This window comes from Nothobranchius furzeri, chromosome 5 (genome assembly GCF_043380555.1).
Source record: "Nothobranchius furzeri strain GRZ-AD chromosome 5, NfurGRZ-RIMD1, whole genome shotgun sequence".
Taxonomy (NCBI): Eukaryota; Metazoa; Chordata; class Actinopteri; order Cyprinodontiformes; family Nothobranchiidae; genus Nothobranchius; species Nothobranchius furzeri.
The window spans coordinates 7047919-7066452 of NC_091745.1; the positions used below are offsets into that span (position 1 = coordinate 7047919).

Below are 18534 nucleotides of genomic sequence, written 5' to 3' on the forward strand. Positions count from 1 at the left end.
CTGCTTTGAGGCATTAGGATCGGTTTTCCTCAGCACAGCCATGTTCTTCGTGACCTCACGGGCAGAGAAGGCTGAGTTTCAGCGGTGCGTGACTCTGGGAATTCCAAATCGGCACAAAGCAGGAGAGCTCCAGCAAAACCAAAGACGCCTTCACCAGAACGAGGCTCGGCCATCTTCACAACCACGCCAAAAGATGTCGCTTACGCAAACCTATCTCCATCAATGAGATTTTTGGGTTGACAACGCAGTCGCTAACCGTTAAAAATCACAACGTTTTAGCCGTTTGATACCTGCATGAGATGCACAAGTTCTGGTCATGAAACACAGATAAATTAGTAATGTCCTGAAACATAAATGATTCTACTGCTGACATTAGAGCGTAACTCTGCACCCTTACAGGGCATAAATAAAAATGTAGATGCAATAAAGGTACAAAACAGGTTTAATATGAATACACATTTAAAGTTAGACATTTTTACAACAGAATCTATTTACAGTTTTATCACAATTTACATGACATTTTTACAAGAAGAGAGAGAGGATTTGCTTGCCGTCTCATTGGTTGTTGGCTCTTTTTTTGGAGTTTATGGGAAAGTTGCGGATCTGCAGAAGAATACTTGAGCTGTGGTTTAGTGATTGAGTCAAATCAGGTCCACGTTTATCCAGCTCGTCTCATTCCGAAGTTGCATAATGTGACTATAAAGGCGAGGTAAACACAACCATCTTAAAAAAAAACAAGTTCCGGCTATACCCTCTCACATTTCAGATAAGTGACATAAATGAACTGCATTTTATAAATGTCCTTTTATTCTACACAGTGGTCTCACCATGCTGGCCCTGTGTCAGCTTTGTGTAGAATTTATGCCAAGACTGCAGAGTCTTTCCAGACCAGATCCAGAAACCAGATGTGATGCCTACAATCAGCGTCATCAGGTACTTTATCATGAAGACGGTGAAGTCCGGGGTCATGCGGAAGCCGGGCTGCAGAGGGCAGGGGATGCCTAGGCCCCTGCAGTTCTGGCTAACCCAGCTGCGTTCCCAGTGGGGGCGGAAGGCCTGTTCATAGAAGAAGCACGCTATAACAATAGTGGCAGGGACGGTGTACAGCACGCTGAACACTCCAATTCGCACCATCAGCCGCTCCAGCTTCTCTGTCTTGGTGCCGTCGTGCTTCATGATAGTGCGGATTCGGAACAGTGACACAAAACCAGCCAGTAAGAAAGATGTGCCGGTGAAAAGGTAAATGAAGAGAGGGGCCAGCACAAAGCCCCGGAGAGGGTCCAGGTTGCTGACAAAGCACACCCCACTGAGCACATCCCCTTCAATCTGCCCAATGGCCAGGATGCTGATCGTCTTCACGGCCGGCACCGCCCAGGCGGCCAGGTGGAAATACTGAGAGTGAGCTTCGATGGCTTCATGCCCCCACTTCATACCTGCTGCCAGGAACCAGGTGAGGGAGAGAATGACCCACCAGATGGAGCTGGCCATGCTGAAAAAGTACAGCATCATGAAGAGGATGGTGCAACCTTCTTTTTTGGTGCCTTGGATGATGGTTTTATATCCATCAGGGTTGAAACTCTCATTGCACACCACTCTATCCCCTAGAAAATAGCCAGCTATGTAGGCTACGGAGACCATCGTGTAGCAGCCAGACAGGAAGATGATGGGCCGCTCAGGGTACCTGAAGCGTTGCATGTCAACCAAATAGGTGGTCACTGTGAATAATGTAGAAGTACAACAAAGCACAGACCACACCAGGATCCACAGGCGGGAGAACTGAATCTCTTTGTTGCTGAAGAACATGTTCCCACCACTCTTTGTGGTCTCACATGGGGCTGCGCAGTCCTTCTCCTCCAAAAACTTATAATTCAGATATGGTGGGACTTTGAGAACGGGTGGACAACGGAATGGTCTTTCAAATGGGGACAGCTCGGGGATGTCCTCTGCGGGTACCTTGATGGGGGGTGCAGTGGCAGATGAAGACTGGTTTTGGCCCACGCAGAGCTGTCCGTGTCCCAGCACGGGGAAGTTCTCGCAGCGCAGTCGCTCCGGCCACTGAAACCCAAACTTGTTCATGAGCGCCTCGCAGCCCTGCTTTGCGCTCTCACAAATGGACCTGCAGGGGGGGATAGCTTTTTCCAGGACGGTGCACACAGGCGCATACATGGAGCACAGGAAAAACTTCAGCTCCGGGGAGCACTGTACCTTCACAAGAGGGTAAAACTGGTGAACTTCAAGCCCAGCGTCCTCCTGGTTATAGTGACCCACTAAGTTGGGCATGATGGTTTGGTTGTAGGCGATGTCCGTGCACAAAGGAATGGAAATCGGCTGACAGAATCCATGCTCCGGGATTAAGATCCCATTGTCTCCTTCGTGCTGCGCTGATAACATCAGAGGCAGCAGGATCGCAAGAAAACACACCTTCAAAGTCATCGTTTCAGGTTTAACGAACTTGCAGTAACTCACAGAGTCGTGTAAAACAATTCCTCAGCGGCAGACAGTAGAATCAGGAGGGGATCCGAAAGTTCCTTTAAACTCAGAAAGTCTCCTGGTGGCTGCCTAACTTTTTTTTCTCCCCTTTTTCCATTCCTCCTGGCGTCACACCGACCAGCGTCAAGGCGGACTAGTTAGAAAGTAGCTGCGCCTTGCTGTCGAAGATTTCAAAATAAAGTCACAACAGTTCAATACAACAACTACTTTAAACATCTGTTTAAGACGTATGCAAATATTTACATATGTTAATTCACATTAAAACGTTTAGTGTTTAATCTTGTATTTTAATTTACACAATACATGCTCTAGGAAGATAGTTGTGTGATGCGTGCTTTAATTTTGAACAGAATACTTCCGGTACGTTTCTTGCCTTTTAGCAAAACTTCAGTCCGCGCTGTGTTTTCAAGGCCGACTCTTTCATGGTGACTGTTATGATTATAGGAGTCTCTTATCGCACTTGTATGTGTTTTTTTTCCAATCAGATGAGTCAGAACCTGGAAGACCGTGTTTGCACTACACAAAATCCAAAAAAATAGACAGGAACATAAGAAAATACCTTAAAAATAACCATATTATTTTATTTGAATGAGCAACATTGTTCAGATATGCTTGTGTCATTTCTCGTTTATTTGACTCTGTGTAGGAAATGTGCTATAAAAATAGCTGCCTTATTTATATTTTAATGAGTGAGAAAAAAGTTTATACGTCACACTGTTTGGAGGTAAATATGGGCAAATTAAAATTTAACAAAGAACTTTATATGCAAATTTATGTGAATATTCTTTATTTCCAGCCTGGAAATTCCAGGATAAACTGCTGGTATCTGCAGGTGGGCACAAGGCAGGTTTTGGGCAGGACCACCTGCCTTCGGACCTGGGGGTGGGGGGCGGTGTTGGGGTTGAGGGCATTTGTTGCTATGCTTTTGGAGATTCTGCTTTATGCCAATTGGACCAAAACGAAGTCGTGTCTCCTCTCAGCCAATGGGCACTCTGGTCACGAGGGCCTTTTCTCAGAAAAAGAGAGACGGGCAGAAATGCTCGCGACGCAAGGATAATTGTCTGACGTTAAAACAGTTAAGTTTAAAATGTTCGTGTTTCCTCTCGTGAAAGGTAATCCAAATGAATTTTCGTGTATTTTATGTTTTTATTTCCCAAATAACTCGATCTAAACCAACATGCGCTGTTTGCAGCATCAATTTTAACTTACGGATGCTAGCTTTAAGCTACTAGCTTAGTAAATATGACACAAAATATGTAAAAGCGAGTAATGTTATAAATGTTTTACGTATATTCCCCAATTCTCTTTTAGCTGTTAACTTAATCCACTGGAGTTGTAAGATATTAACCATTAACGCTTTCCGTTTTGCTAGTCCAATAATGAAGCACTAAAGATTGGTCCAGAGCTCAAAATGGACGGACACCAGAGCAGATCAGTGACTTCGCTGCAGCAGACACGTCAACGCCAGGTAAATTATACTTTCCTTTGTTGCGTTTTTTAAAGTAAGAAGTCATATTTCTTGCTTTTAATGATAAACACCAGGGGGATAATACATTGCGCTTTCAAGACAAAACTGAGATCAAACGATGAGATTTTAATATTCTTGAGGAAACACGAAAAAATACAGCAACTTTCTCATTTGATTCATTTTTATAAGTCTGATGAATCCTAATCTATCCATAAGACTTATCAGCTTTGTGACTTTCCAAATGATCGTTTTAGAAACATGAAAAAGAAAACCTAAATTAGCCAGATTTTCTCGGGAACTATTTTCTCAGGAACTATTTCAGAGCTGATAAATGGTTTAAATGTGCTTTTCTAGTAATATAAGTTTGGCTAAATTTCTGGCAGTCAGAGAGATCGGTCTCTTATAGCTGTACAGACACGCTTGCTTAAGGTAGCAAGGTTGGAAATGTAGGCTGCTGAATCAAACCGGGCTGTGGAGCTTCTGTGATTCTCCTAGCATGATGATCGCTACTGTTGTTGAGGCATCTTCAATGTTAATTTGAAGTCATTCTAACTGGAAACAGTTGAGACAGCGATCGACTTGATAAGAAATCTTCTTTTGCTTTAATATTGTAAGATAACTGCTTGATATTAAGTTTACCAATATAGTTCAACATTGGGGTGAACGTTGAAAATCAAAAACAATTTAAAAAGAAACCCTAAAACCAGATAAAACAAGAAAGCACCATTTGTTACAAATCCTGGTGGGATTTTTCAGATAAACCGCCAAACAGTTCCCGAGCACAGCCACTGCTGCAGCTCACCACTCCCCACGGGGATGGGTCATGCGGAGATGAATTTCACCAGTGTGTGATGAATAATGGGACTTTAACTTAAATAAACTTTTAATTAAACTCTGAAGAAGTTAGTGTTCTGGTGAATATTAATTGAATATTGATTTTTATTTAATAAAAGTACTAGAAATTATATTAGGTCAATTTTTTAAACTGTCACTACCATGTTACAAAAACAGTCTGTTATTGAGTTTTCATGTGTATAGCAGATGTAGTCTTATGTATTTTGCTTTTCTTCCTTTTTTGTTGACATATGTCTTACGTATGGGGAAAAAAAAGTATTTTTGGCTTCAGGTGATGTACGCATTTGTCAGATTTGTCTTACTTCCTTTCTTTAGACGGGTGTTAGTGGTGTAGGCAGTGGTCGAATGCCAGCGTCCTTTGCTCCAATGGCTCCACGTCCAGGACAGGACAGCACATCCTACAGGTCCTGGTTTTCTAGTTCCCAAGCTGAACCAAGTCAACTCAGTTTCCCTAAAAACAGGTATTGTTATTAACTGTTCTGACATGTTCAAACAGATTATACTAGAGAATGTTTGTGTGTGTTTTCATCGATGAAAGAAAAACCCACAATGGTCACAGAAATAATCTGAATCTGACAAACAATAATAATAAGAAGAAACATTCTCTGAAATTTAACCAGTGAAAGTCTGACATTGCTTTCCAACTATGCTTCAATGGAATTATTTAAAGAAATAAACTCATGGAACACGCCTGGACAAAAATGATGGTTCCTCTGGAAAAGACTGAAAACAATGTGACCAAAGGGACATGTTAATTAACGGGGTGTTCACTAATTAGGTCACAGGTGTCTACAATCTTGTAATTAGTATACAGGATCCAGGTAGTCACTGTGTTGTTTGGTGACATGGTGTGTAACAAACTCAACGTGGACCAGAGGAAGTGAAGGACAGAGTTGTCTCAGGAGATTAGAAACAAAATGATAGAAATTCATGTTAAAAGTAAAGACTATAAAACCATCTCCAAGCAGCCAGATGTGACTATAGTTGCAGAAATTTCAGATCAATGGGACTATAGCTAACTTTCCTGGGCGTGGCCGCAGGAAGAAAATTGATGACAAACGAAAGAGACAGATAATCAAAATGGTAACAAAAGAGCGCAGAAAAACTTCCAAGGAGATCCAAGTTGAACTTCAAGCTCAAGGAACATCAGTGTCAGGTTGCACCATCGGTCGTTGTTCGAGCCAAAGTGGACTACATATGAGGTGACCAAGGAGGACACCATTTTTGAAGACAAATCCTAAAAAGCCAGACTGGAATATGCCAAACTACATGTTGACAAGATACAAAGCTTCTAGGAGAATGTCCTATGGACAGATGAGAGAAAAGTTAGACGTTTTGCCAAGACATATCAGCTCTATAATCACAGATGGAAAAATGAAGCATATCAATAAAAGAACTCTCTAGTGTGTGTGTGTGTGTGTGAGAGAGAGAGAGAGAAACACCCACCCCCTCGGCAGATGGCACTTAATTAGGATTGCTAGCAAACACCTGAGTTAGCTTCACTCTGCTCCTTCTGCCGATTCTGCCTTTCCCAGAATCCACTGTTAGCCTTTTCTTGTTCATTTTCTTTTTCCATTCACTCACATCCTTTGGTCACAATTTTTGCTTTTCCCGTTTTTTATTATAGTTTTTTCTAGTCATTTTTAAATGTTTTTATTTTTTTTATTTTGATTAACTTGTTCTTGAGTTAAGTGTTTGTTTATTTATTGCAAGTCAGATCGTCATCACAATATCAATCACTGTTACTGGGCATCGCAGGTTTTTCTAATATGGTGCACCTCTAGTACAGGTGCTGGCCAGTAAATTAGAATATCATCAAAAGGTTGAAAATATTTCAGTAATTCCATTCAAAACGTGAAACTTGTACATTATATTCATGCAATGCACACACACCAATGTATTTCCGATGTTTATTACGTTTAATTTTGATATTTATAGGTGACAACCAATGAAAACATCAAATCTGGTATCTCAGAAAATTAGAATATTCTAAAGGCCAATGAAAAAATGTTTGTTTCTCTAATGTTGGCCAACTGAAAAGAATGAACATGAAAAGAATGTGCATGTATAGCACTCAATACTTAGTCGGGGCTCCTTTTGCCTCAATAACTGCAGTAATGCGGCGTGGCATGGACTCGATCAGTCTGTGGCACTGCTCAGGTGTTATGAGAGCCCAGGTTGCTCTGATAGTCGTCTTCAGCTCCTCTGCATTGTTGGGTCTAGCGTATTGCATCCTCCGCTTCACAATACCCCATAGATTTTCTATGGGGTTAAGGTCAGGCGAGTTTGCTGGCCAATCAAGGACAGGGATACCATGGTCCTTGAACCAGGTGCTGGTGGTTTTGGCACTGTGTGCAGGTGCCAAGTCCTGTTGAAAGGTGAAGTCTGCATCCCCATAAAGTTGGTCAGCAGCAGGAAGCATGAAGTGCTCTAAAACTTCCTGGTAGACGGCTGCATTGATCCTGGACCTCAGGAAACAGAGTGGGCCAACACCGGCAGATGACATGGCACCCCACACCATCACTGACGGTGGAAACTTTACACTGGACCTCATGCAACGTGGATTCTGTGCTTCTCCGCTCTTCCTCCAGACTCTGGGTCCTTGATTTCCAAAGGAAATGCAGAACTTGCTTTCATCAGAAAACATAACTTTGGACCACTCAGCATCAGTCCAGTCCTTTTTGTCCTTGGCCCAGGCGAGACGCTTCTTGCGCTGTTTCTTGTTCAAGAGTGGCTTGACACACGGAATGCGACACCTGAATCCCATGTCTTTCATGAGTCTCCTCGTGGTGGTTCTTGAAGCGCTGACTCCAGCTGCAGTCCACTCTTTGTGGATCTCCCCCACATTTTTGAATGGGTTTGCCGTCACAATTCTCTGCAGGGTGCGGTTATCCCTAGAGCTTGTACACTTTTTTCTACCACATTTTTTCCGTCCCTTCGCCTGTCTGTTAATGTGCTTGGACACAGAGCTCTGCGAACAGCCAGCTTCTTTAGCAATCACCTTTTGTGTCTTGCCCTCCTTGTGCAAGGTGTCAATGATTGTCTTTTGGACAGCTGTTAAGTCAGAAGTCTTCCCCATGATTGTGGTGCCTTCAAAACAAGACTGAGGGACCTTTTAAAGGCCTTTGCAGGTGTTTTGAGTAAATCAGCTGATTAGAGTGGCAGCAGGTGTCTTCTATATTCAGCCTTTTCAGAATATTCTAATTTTTTGAGATACCAAATTTGGAGTTTTCATTAGTTGTCACTTATGAATATCAAATTTAAATGTAATGAACATTGGAAATACATTGGTCTGTGTGCATTGCATGAATATAATGTACAAGTTTCACGTTTTGAATGGAATTACTGAAATATTTTCAACCTTTTGATGATATTCTAATTTACTGGCCAGCACCTGTATAGTCATACAAATTTCATTGAAACGTGTTTAAATATACAATATCATATATCATGGAAGTTTATCTTTGCCATCTCTACATGTTTCCTATCGAAAGTTTTTAATGGAAAAGTAAGTTGAATGAGCCAAAAGATTGTGATGAAATAAAATAAAAAATTAAAGCAGAATGTGGTTTTGAGATGATTTTTTATTTTATTTTTATTTTAATCCAAGTAAATCTATTGACGAAGCTGACTGTGATGGAGAGGCAGATCTGCAGGGTCTAGTTTCAAATATTTTGGATGAAGCAGATTCACAGGATAGCTTCTACAGTGGGAGGTACGTTATTTCCTCTATATGGGTTCTGCAGCATGGGTTAATTCACAGCTGGACCCGAACAGCTGAAAACAAGTTGGTTTCATAAACACTGATATTAACTGATGTACTTATTTTCTCTTCAAAGCCTACCTACGCGTAATCCCATCTGGTCTCCAAAGGCACTGAATGAAGAACTGCTGCAATATTTACAGTGGGAGGCAAAGACTCCCAATAACTCTTCCTTTCCTTCAAACCATCTGTCACACAAGGCTTTCAGCAATGTACAGCTACAGTCGGTGCTCAAAAATGGTGATGGGCTGAGTCAGCAGTCCAGTGGCCTTGGTGGCAACAAACAATGTTTTAGTTTGCCAAATGGAGACAATTATTCCTTGCATTCTCAAAAACCACCGCCAGGTCTACCACTGCCCCAGACACATAACACCAAACCATCACATATGCACCAAATGACTGACATCAACATGTCACCTTGCAACGACAGAAGAAACAATCAGCCTTTGAATAATTTCCCAGAACTTAGTAGCATTTTTCATCACCAAAATGAAATCAACAACTCCTGCTTTGATGCGCATCATGGAGATCACTACACTCAGAGCAGTGTAAATTCATTCTGGAATGAAAATTGTGTACCAGAAGACCCGAACCAACTGGTCAGCAGTTTTCAGTCGTTCATACCATCTGAGCATAATGGCACTTGTCATGATGACTTTCCAAACATTCACAAGCAGACAGTGGGCTTGCACAAAGACGGATTGCCTGAACAGTGGAAAACCTCCAGTCCTGCAATGTCAATGTTAAGTTTTCCTGCAATGCAAAGTCTGAAACAACTGTTTGGAGACGTTGGGTCAGTGCAAAGGGGAAGAGCTGAAGAAGCAAGGAAACAAAACCATCATGCCTGTCGAGGTCCTCTTGATTTCAGCCCTCAGCATGTAGAGTACTTTCAGAAGTCAAAGGCACTTTCTGCGCATTTCAACTTCCCAAACCAACACCAAAACGGGAGGAGCATTCCCAATGAGACCAGTAATCTGAGAGTGAACCACTTTGCAAAACAAGTCCAACCGAGCCACATCCAAAAAAATATGAACTCCCAAATGGAGAGAGGGAAAACGAAGATGCAGATGTCTGGATTTCATGGAGATGGCTTCTCTGTGAGGCAACAAGGCAACATAACAGAGGGACGTATACAGCCTCTCTCACCATACCCACACTTTAACTTACAGGGGAACATGCAGTCTGCTAGACCTGATAGAGAGAAGAACACGTCCGGCGCAGGGCATGCACCACATTTCATACCTTTAATGTATCCGGTAAATGACCCCAGGAGGTGCTCTGGCATTCCCATGAGCTCAAACTTCATCTCTAGATCTACAGTGCCCTATGGAAATGGTGTCTCAGGCATGAATGTAAACGAGATGATGCCGACTAACGAGGCTGCAGCTTTTAGCTCCAGTGTCAGTAACACAAAGGCCCACAGAGCAGGGAACACCTTTGGCATGGCACCAGCTTTGGCATCCTCACTAATGAGTCAGGGAGGGCCAGCGGTCCAGCTCTACGTCTCCCTGGATGACTGCTATGAACAGTGGAGGTGTTTGGAGAAGGGAAGGAAGAAGGTATGATCTTCACCTGCACTTGTCTTTATTACATCTATCTGTCAATAAAACACGTAGCTTTATTTGATTTTTTACATTTTTAGTCTTAACAACCATACACACTGGGCCCATCATACAAAGTATACATGGTTATGCATTCCATAAATCATTTTTAATTGTGTTCTAATATTCTAAACTTAAATTATTAATATTTACATTATGTGGTTGTCCTTTGTTTGTTTTAGATGGAGATCTTTCTTAAAAAGAACTTTCCTGGGAAAAAAACCTTAATAACGACTAGCAACAGCCTTCCCGAATATCCACCAAACCCCACAAGAGTGGACCACCTGGTTATCAATCTGATGAGAGAACAAATAAAGGTGAAACCCTCACTATACTTGTTCTATACCGCCACCTATGGGTGAAGTAATCAGGAAATAATTGAAGTTTTATTAGTTAAAATAAATTCTGTGTGTGGAAAACCTGACCGTTTGACATAAAGGACAACAACAGTTATTGAAGTGGGGTTTAGATAAATGCTTTCATTTTAAATAATTCAAGTAAATAGTTTTCATCATTGCTGGAAAAGGCACAAGGACAATATTATCTAGGATTTCATATGCACTGTGTAAATGCTACCCTGTCATATAAAGAAATGTATTTGTAAGTCTGCGTAGGACAGACACTGATTGTGTCGATGTGCTGCAGGTGGAGAGCATTCTGGTTAGAATGAAGTGTCTGTGTAGCATCCCGCTACACATCAGCATCGAGATGGCGCTAAGAAATCACTACGTGGCTCTTTGCATCACACAGGCCAGGTGCAAGGAGGGCAGTGACAAGTGGACCAAAATCCAGCAGCAGGGAGTTGGTTTCACTGAGGACAGAGGTAATCATTATCAGACTTTTATTGTAGGCTCTCCAGATTCTAGCATGCTTTTTAAAAACACATTTCTTTATCATTCATAGATAACCTGTTGTTGATCGCTGCACTGAACGAGCTGGCTGCTACGACCAGGAGGCTTTGCACAGCTCTGTGGTGCACCCTGCAGATGACCATGCAGCCACCTGTCCTGGTGCAGGAACATCATGCTTGTGAGGAGCCCACATGCACTGAGAGGTGCTCCTCTCTGTTCCAGGGTTACACTTTTTGTTTATAAATGAGCTTTATTCCAGCATGAGTTAAACATGCTCATGAGGTGAACAAAGTCAGTGTTCCAGACTTACTAATTTACATAAACATGACATTTTATCTTAAAAAAAAAAACAGGGATCACTTGAAAGAAGTGAGATGCAGTTTAACGCTTGGAAATGACTGGATTGTTTACACCAGCAAGCATCTTTGCTTGTTTTGGAATGACATGAAATGCATTTTACAACCTGCTAAATGTTAACTTACTTTCACCGAAACAGTTTCAGCTTCAAATCAGCATAAATCTTGTCCCATGAAAGTTTTATTTAAGGACACTATTTATGTCGAAGATTCCCGGGAATTCTTCATTTTACTTATTTATTGGAACATAATAGAACTCAGTTCTATGTGTTCCCCAACAATGACTGAATCACAAAGGCAGTAGTTTCAAGTAACTAAACACTAAATTGTATCCCTTAATGTTCCAATCAATCCTTTTTACTTTTGCAACTTCAAGATTTTGTAATCAGAGGGTTCTTATCTGTGGTTCAGTTACAAATGTCCTAATAATACTCAAGTCTTCTGGGGGTGGGGGGGTCCGTTTATTTAAACGCAGTAATCAAACTTCCATTAAGTTAATGTTGTAAGATAATTTATCAGTGAAGGTTTTCCATTTAATGTGGTATTTTAAGTCTATTTAAAATTAAAACATTTCAGACCTTTTAAAATGAAAACAAATGTTTAGAAAACATAATTTTGTGTCTCCATTTCTAACATTCAGTCAAAACTTTGGATCCATCCATACTTTAAAAAGTTGTGAATGTTGAGGGCTTGCTGTGTTATCAGTGAATTGTGCGGGTTTATAATTGATCTTGCAGCTCTGAGTTTCTCTTTACTTGCGTCAGTGCCTTTTATTGCTATTGAGCTTTAGAAACTAAGCAGGTTTGTTCTGTTCCTGTAATTTTATTCTGGTTGTTTTCTTCTTTGTTCTGTAAACTGGGAGTAAAAAAATAAACACAAATGTCTGAAAATGGTTTTTTATTAGTCATTTTAAGAAAAACCTCAAACACTTATATGGTGGTGCACGTTATCTCTGAGGTATTTAACATCTTTTGTTAAGACACAATGTAAAGGAAGTGAAACAAAAACCAAAAGCTGTAAACAACTTGCCTTTAGACGTGAAAGTGAGGATTTTTAAGAGGTTGGCACAAAAAGTGAACAGGAAACACTAGACTGGATTGCGTTTTGTTTGACTTTTCCACAATAATCTAATTGTTTCGTCTGTTGCTTCGGTTATTTGAGGGCGAAGCTTTCACAACACACCATTGTTTAATAACAGAGTACAGTTAGCATCAATACGACTATTTGATCATGTTTTATAAAAACTCGCATCTTAATTCTGAGACGATAATCTGGGTCGAAGTGGAAAATTCACGTCGTCTTGCATGAAACTCGTTAACAAGGGTCTGACGAACATGATTTTCATACAAAGGCTTAGCTGTAAAGAGGTAACGTTTCTAGGTTTCATTCCTTTTTTGTTGTAGAAATAAAACAGATTTTGCATGTAAAGTGTCCTTTTTTGTGGTTTTATCTTTTGCGTTCCCCTTTCTGTGTACGCTTCTTCTCCTTTTCCTTCCTGTCTTGTTTGGCTAGTTTGTCCTTCTCCCGCTGCATCTTGTCCGTTTCTTTCTTCTTCTGAGCATCTTCACGAGCCTGATCCCGCTTCTGCTTCTGCCGGGTGAGCACCTCTTCCACGTTTGGGTTTCTGAACAAGGCTGGCACCAGAAGTAAAGGACAACCACTTTAAAAATAAAAATGGTTCAATAGTTAGAACTGGGTAAACTGAGATATTAAAACAAGTGTGTAAACACAGTAACTTGAAAAAGGATACATCTTTCATTTCCAGGAAGGTCATTTCCAGTTGTTGGTTCTCCTTCAGCTTCCGTGCTTTTGTTAAGAAAACAGATCAAATCTCAACGAGACCTGCGTCTGCAAAAGGAGCCTCTGCCTGCATGGTCACAGACTTCCCAACAATGAAAAACCTGATGGGCTTATGTAATAAGTGTCGCATATAAAGTCAAGGATATTCCTCTTCATCTGTTATGTTTGCATATTGAGCAAGTAGGGCTTCTTTCCTTTTCTTGGACTCCTCGGACACCTCCTTCTGTTTCACCACAATCTGGGCTTGCTTCTCTATCATGGTGGCGATGGCCTGGACCTCAGCTAAATCAGAGAAAATAATTAACATCTATTAATATGATGACTTAATAGTTGTCACTGTATTGCAATAACCACCATTTTCTTCAAGTATATACAAATCAAATCACTTTTATTGTCACGTCACATGTGCAGGTACACTGGTACAGTACATGCGAGTGAAATTCTTGTGTGCAAGCTTCACAGCAACAGAGTTATGCAAAAATCCAGTAATGTAAAAGCAAGTAAAATATAAAAATGTCTAATCTAAGTAATAATATGTATAAGTTGTAATGTATATACATTACTAAATGTTTATGCAAGTATATTATTATTTTTTTAATATATTGTTCTACGTGTGTGCGTGTGAATGTGTGAGTGTGTGTATAGTGTGTATATACGTGTTTTACAAATGAAAAAAGTAAACAATGGTTACAATGTTTCATTGGATACAATGGTTCATTTGGTGATTTAAAAACTTTCAACTGGGCAGAAAACTCAAAGTCGGGTAATGAGAGTTTAAAGGGGCATTATTATGGAAGTTTGACAGCCAAAACATGTAAAGAAATAATAAATTTCATCTTCATACATTCTCCTGCAATGCCCTGGTCCTGTAGAATGAGCCCTGGCATTTTTACTGTGATTGCCTGTTTTTCTCTAAAATCACAGAAAAAGAGATTCTCGGGTCGAGCAGGCTGCTTCATGCGCGTTCACGCTTAAGGCATAGTCCTCCGAACCGTTCTTTGAATGCTGTTTCAGCTGTCATCAAGAATATAAATGTTACAGACACAGAAAACCCCACTGGTGCTTAGCTTGCCTAGTAAAAGTTCAGGCTTTCGTGCGAAAGACCCAGGTTCGATTCTCGTTGTGATCATAGTTCATTTAGAGTTTCTTTCTTACATTAATGATATATTTTTTTGCAGTAAGATGCCCAAATTTTTAATTGAGACTCGCCGAACGGCATTGAATTCACAGATATAAAAGATGTGGGTTCAACTTTCATTTTGGAACAATTTTTCAAGCAAGGGAAGGGAATGATCTGAGCATGCAGGGAGACTGACCCATCATAAACCTTTGTCGGCTGTGCTGAAGAGAAAGGTACAGAACCAAATTATTTAATTAATTAGCTGCGCGTTCTCCTGTCCTCTGTCCTCCGGGCCACACACACACACAGGACTGTCTCAGCTGTTATTTTCGTTAAGGAGTGTGCACGTGCAGCATGAACGCCTCGTGCTCGAGCTTACTATTGAAGCTGCCGTTACGCTTTTGGCCTGAGGGGGCAATCGCGAGCATAAAAATTCAAAACTCCGTAAAGTCCCTTTAAGATTAGATTTTTTTTTTCAACAATTCACTGAAATCTTATGAGAATCCCAAGAGATTCTCCCAAATCTTACATCTTATATTAAATGTATAGGGAGCCTAAGTCACGTCCATCTGCTTCCTGGAAGAAGAAAAAATGAATGCAAGTCAGCGGGGCTAAAAACTATTTTCTAAATCCGTTTATGTGCCATGGATCTCACATATGATGTCTGTGAATTTTAAAGACACATTCTGATGCCAAGAAAGCACTTATTTTTGAACAGGGTCATACATTATGATTCAGGTTTTGTGTGAAAATGCATCCTGGACTACGAACGCGCATCACCAAATTTGACATGAACCAGGCACGGGGATAAGCAGAGGAAAAATGGCTGTAAGTTCAGGATGAAAGCATGTGGTAAGTAGCCGCTATGCTGGGGGAGAGGAGATTCAGTGTGACGTCATATATGCGACAAACAGACTTCTGACTTGTAGTCACAGTAATTATGATTTTTTTCAAGCTAATAAATCTCAAAGTACCGAACAGAAATGGTCAAAGCACACATCATTACTTTCAATGATGAGTGGTGATAATTTACAAAATACTTTTGCTCCAAAAAATTATTTGACTTGTTTTATAACCGTACGCTATTTTCTAAACCCAATTTCAGTGTCAAATTCAAGCACTTTATTAAAACTATTTTAGGATTTCAAACCTGATGATTCAGGAATTTAAAAATACCGGTATCTAAAGCACCAAGAAGAACCCCAACTACTGGAATATGTAAAGAGCAAAATGCTTTCATTACCATCGTCAGGATTTCGCCTCCCTGCGGACTTGCTGGAATACTCTGCCCACTGATCAATGATCTGCTTGCACACATCTCCCATGGCACCTTCATCCTGCACACACATTAGTAGTTAGTTACCAAGTCATAAGTTAAATAAACTCAAATCAGGGCATGCTTGTGCCATGGTAAGAAACAAGGTATAAAGCGACGTTTTAGTCCCTTACACACACATGGAGACTTAGTCGCTGTTCATTAAATAACTGTAAAAACAACCATGTTTCTTCCAATATGCCCTTATTTAAATAAAAAATTCCCGAACGAATCAGTAACATTGATTCATGTTATTCTACCAGGGACCTGTAAGGGTAAAAACCCTCAACCCAGGTGTGAAAAGCAACAAATTACAAGTTTAATTGTAGAACAGACAACTCTGTCAGCACCGACTTGTTTTGGTCGGTTGGTTAAACCCACAGATTGAAGCTAGGACCTAAAATAAGTACGCAGAACTAAGTTTGTAGCAGCAGAAGAAGCTCTCTGGATTTCACGAACCGTGGTCTAATAACCAGCTATGACTAGAGCATGTAAACCAGCTGACACAATAGTTCAACGCCCGGCGACAGCAGACAGGCAGCAGCAGATGTTGTTAAAGTGGAACCTCGCTCGGGATATTCACCAGAAATGCGGATAAAATTCCCTCCAGCGCATCGTTTTTCTCCTCGTCACTCTCTTCTTCTTGTAGGATTCCTAAAATGTAAGCTCCATAAACCTCACGGTCTACTTCTAACGAGTCCAGGCGATCATTTAGCCAGCTTTCAAACTCCCCGGTATCGCTCACCGGCGCCGCCATCTTGGCGCTTTGAGGTCTTTCGCGCGGCTCGTGGCTGCCCTATCCCTGCCTGTTTAAAATACAAGTTTTGTTTATTTATTTGTATTTGTTTATAGTGCTTTACCTTAGTAAGAACTTTAATGAAGACGTGGTTTCATACATTTTATAGGCAATTCTATGAATTTTTTTCTATTTTGACGTTTTTATTGTAAAGCACTGTGGTGACCTTAGGGCTGTTGATTTTAGTCACCTTTCATTGATTAATTTGGTTTAGTGATTTGTCTGAAAACACCGGCCTATGTAAATGCAATCAGATAGTTTTACATCCTATTTCTCAGTAATTCCTAACACAAATAGCTGTCACAAACAGGCTACCTAAAACAAACACTTACAGTATCAACGGCAGTATTATGAAGGTTTTAAATGGTTTTCTTTGGACAAAGAATGCTTAACTTTTTATTTTTTATTTTGTACTAGTTTTGACAAATTATTTAAATTTATTGTTAGGCCTAAAATGATCAAAAAAAATTTACACTATCTTTCATCGTAGCTTATAATAAAAATTCCAATATACTATCTTGTCTGTAAAATTGATCGTTGCTTTGCACATCTTTTTTGGTTTGTGATCTGTGCACTCTTTCAGGCACTCCTTTATATCCTTCAGCCTAGAACCTCAGCTATTTGGCAGTTAATGCAGTTCTGAGACGAGGTCCTGAGACTCCTCTGCCCTCTCTCGCTCTCTCATTGGGACCTGCAAGATGTTCACCAGCTATGACAAGGTTTGGAAACCACTTCAAATGGGATGTTGCTAAAAGCACTTGCTGATCAAATTATTGAACAATGTTTTGGTTCATTTACCCTTGCATACAGTAATGCAGATTTTTTTTGTACAAACATGTTCCACTGAAAATGTATTTTAAAAGGGTGGAAATGGCTCTACCAACATTTGCCAACCCACCGTCATTTCAGTAAAATCTGTGTTTCAATCAACTGAATCCTTGTTGAGCTTTTCTTTTCTGTGAGCATATCAGATTCTTTATGCTTTTTGTATTTATTATTGTTTTTGGTGAATTAGAAAATGCAGTCCCAAGAAAGTGTGTATTGGGGAAAACAGGAGAAATGATAAAAATTACAGTCGAGAGTTTTTGGAGTGTGCTTTATTGAACATAAGGTGTCGTTTTCTGCAGCAGCATTCCTGATGGATACGTGGAATCTGATATTAATCAGTTTCAACAACCTGACTCCGTAGGGACGATGCACGTTGTTCTGACATTAAACTATTTGTAAATCCATCATTCAAGTAGCTACCTCATTAGACTTGAATAAATCAAAGTCTGCGTTTTTAAGAACCAACGTTTTCAGGAGGAAGCCACTGAGCCAGCCGTCCTAAACCAGAATCATGTGTTTGAGAGGAGACTCAAGAGCAGCTCTTCTCACAAGATTTTTCAAGGACTGTGTTTTAGTGTAATAGAGAGCTGAACTCCTTTTTTAAACACAGCCTTCATTTAAAGGAAGCAAGTACTTGTGCTCTTTAAAGTGATCCTTATTCAAATTGTCCTTTCAGTAACGAGTGGTGACTGTTTGGTCTCAATTTAACAGAACCCCCGGCTGGACCAGGCCTGCACCGGGCTCAGCAGCACAGGACGCTTCACTTTTCCTGTTCCCTCCATGACAGCGGTGAGTCTGGTACGGCCTGAAAAGAAACCTCAACACTTCACTTAGAAACCGGTAGGTGCAGGAAATCAGATCCCATCTCGAAACAGTCCAAACCAAATGGAAATAAACAGTAAACAAAAATCTGCTAACTTGACATGGTTTTGGGGACAAGTTTAACCCAAGACATGCAGGATTCACCACTCACGAGTCAATTAGAAAAATTAAAGAAATTTATAAAAAATAAATAAAATTGGGAATTGATGTCTCACTGGATAAGGTCCAGTGGGGATTGCAACGGAGCCGCAGCGTCTGAGGGGAGAGCAGAGGAACAGGTGAGTCCAGAGAGGTAAGTCTAAACTAGGAAGGTGCAGAGTAAAGACTTACGGGAAGCTGGGGCTGAGGAGTTAGGGGTAGGTGGAGTGCCGGGGTGAATCCAATGGGCCATTCCCATCTGTACCGGGTCGGCCCGGGCCGGGTAGCCCCAGTCGGCCCCAGCCTGGCCCGGTTGATTCCACACATCCTT

General features: G+C 40.8%; 3 protein-coding genes across 5 annotated transcripts; 1 reads left to right on the forward strand and 2 right to left on the reverse strand.

Moving 5' to 3' along the window:
* Positions 1-424: 424 nt before the first annotated feature.
* LOC107378452 (frizzled-2) lies at positions 425-2725 on the reverse strand. The gene has a single exon (XM_015948667.3). The coding sequence runs from the start codon at positions 2431-2433 to the stop codon at positions 811-813; it is 1623 nt and encodes a 540-aa protein (XP_015804153.3). The 5' UTR covers positions 2434-2725; the 3' UTR covers positions 425-810.
* A 702-nt stretch (positions 2726-3427) lies between these two features.
* moto (minamoto) lies at positions 3428-12074 on the forward strand. 3 transcript variants are annotated; one of them, XM_015948668.3, is made up of 8 exons: positions 3429-3602; positions 3863-3958; positions 5129-5274; positions 8424-8528; positions 8653-10135; positions 10360-10494; positions 10823-11000; positions 11081-12074. In XM_015948668.3, the coding sequence occupies exons 2-8, from the start codon at positions 3902-3904 to the stop codon at positions 11269-11271; spliced, it is 2295 nt and encodes a 764-aa protein (XP_015804154.3). In that variant the 5' UTR covers positions 3429-3602; positions 3863-3901; the 3' UTR covers positions 11272-12074. The 3 variants fall into 3 exon arrangements, with proteins under 3 accessions (XP_054596146.2, XP_015804154.3, XP_015804155.3); XM_015948669.3 differs by having other exon boundaries at positions 3429-3565; XM_054740171.2 differs by lacking the exon at positions 8424-8528 and having other exon boundaries at positions 3428-3602.
* A 192-nt stretch (positions 12075-12266) lies between these two features.
* Positions 12267-16407, reverse strand: ccdc43 (coiled-coil domain containing 43). Its single transcript, XM_015948670.3, has 5 exons — positions 16203-16407; positions 15548-15641; positions 13331-13466; positions 13135-13187; positions 12267-13018 (listed from the first exon to the last, which is right to left on the reverse strand). Exons 1-5 carry the CDS (start codon positions 16374-16376, stop codon positions 12831-12833), a joined length of 645 nt encoding a protein of 214 aa, XP_015804156.3. The 5' UTR covers positions 16377-16407; the 3' UTR covers positions 12267-12830.
* Between the last annotated feature and the right edge of the window lie 2127 nt (positions 16408-18534).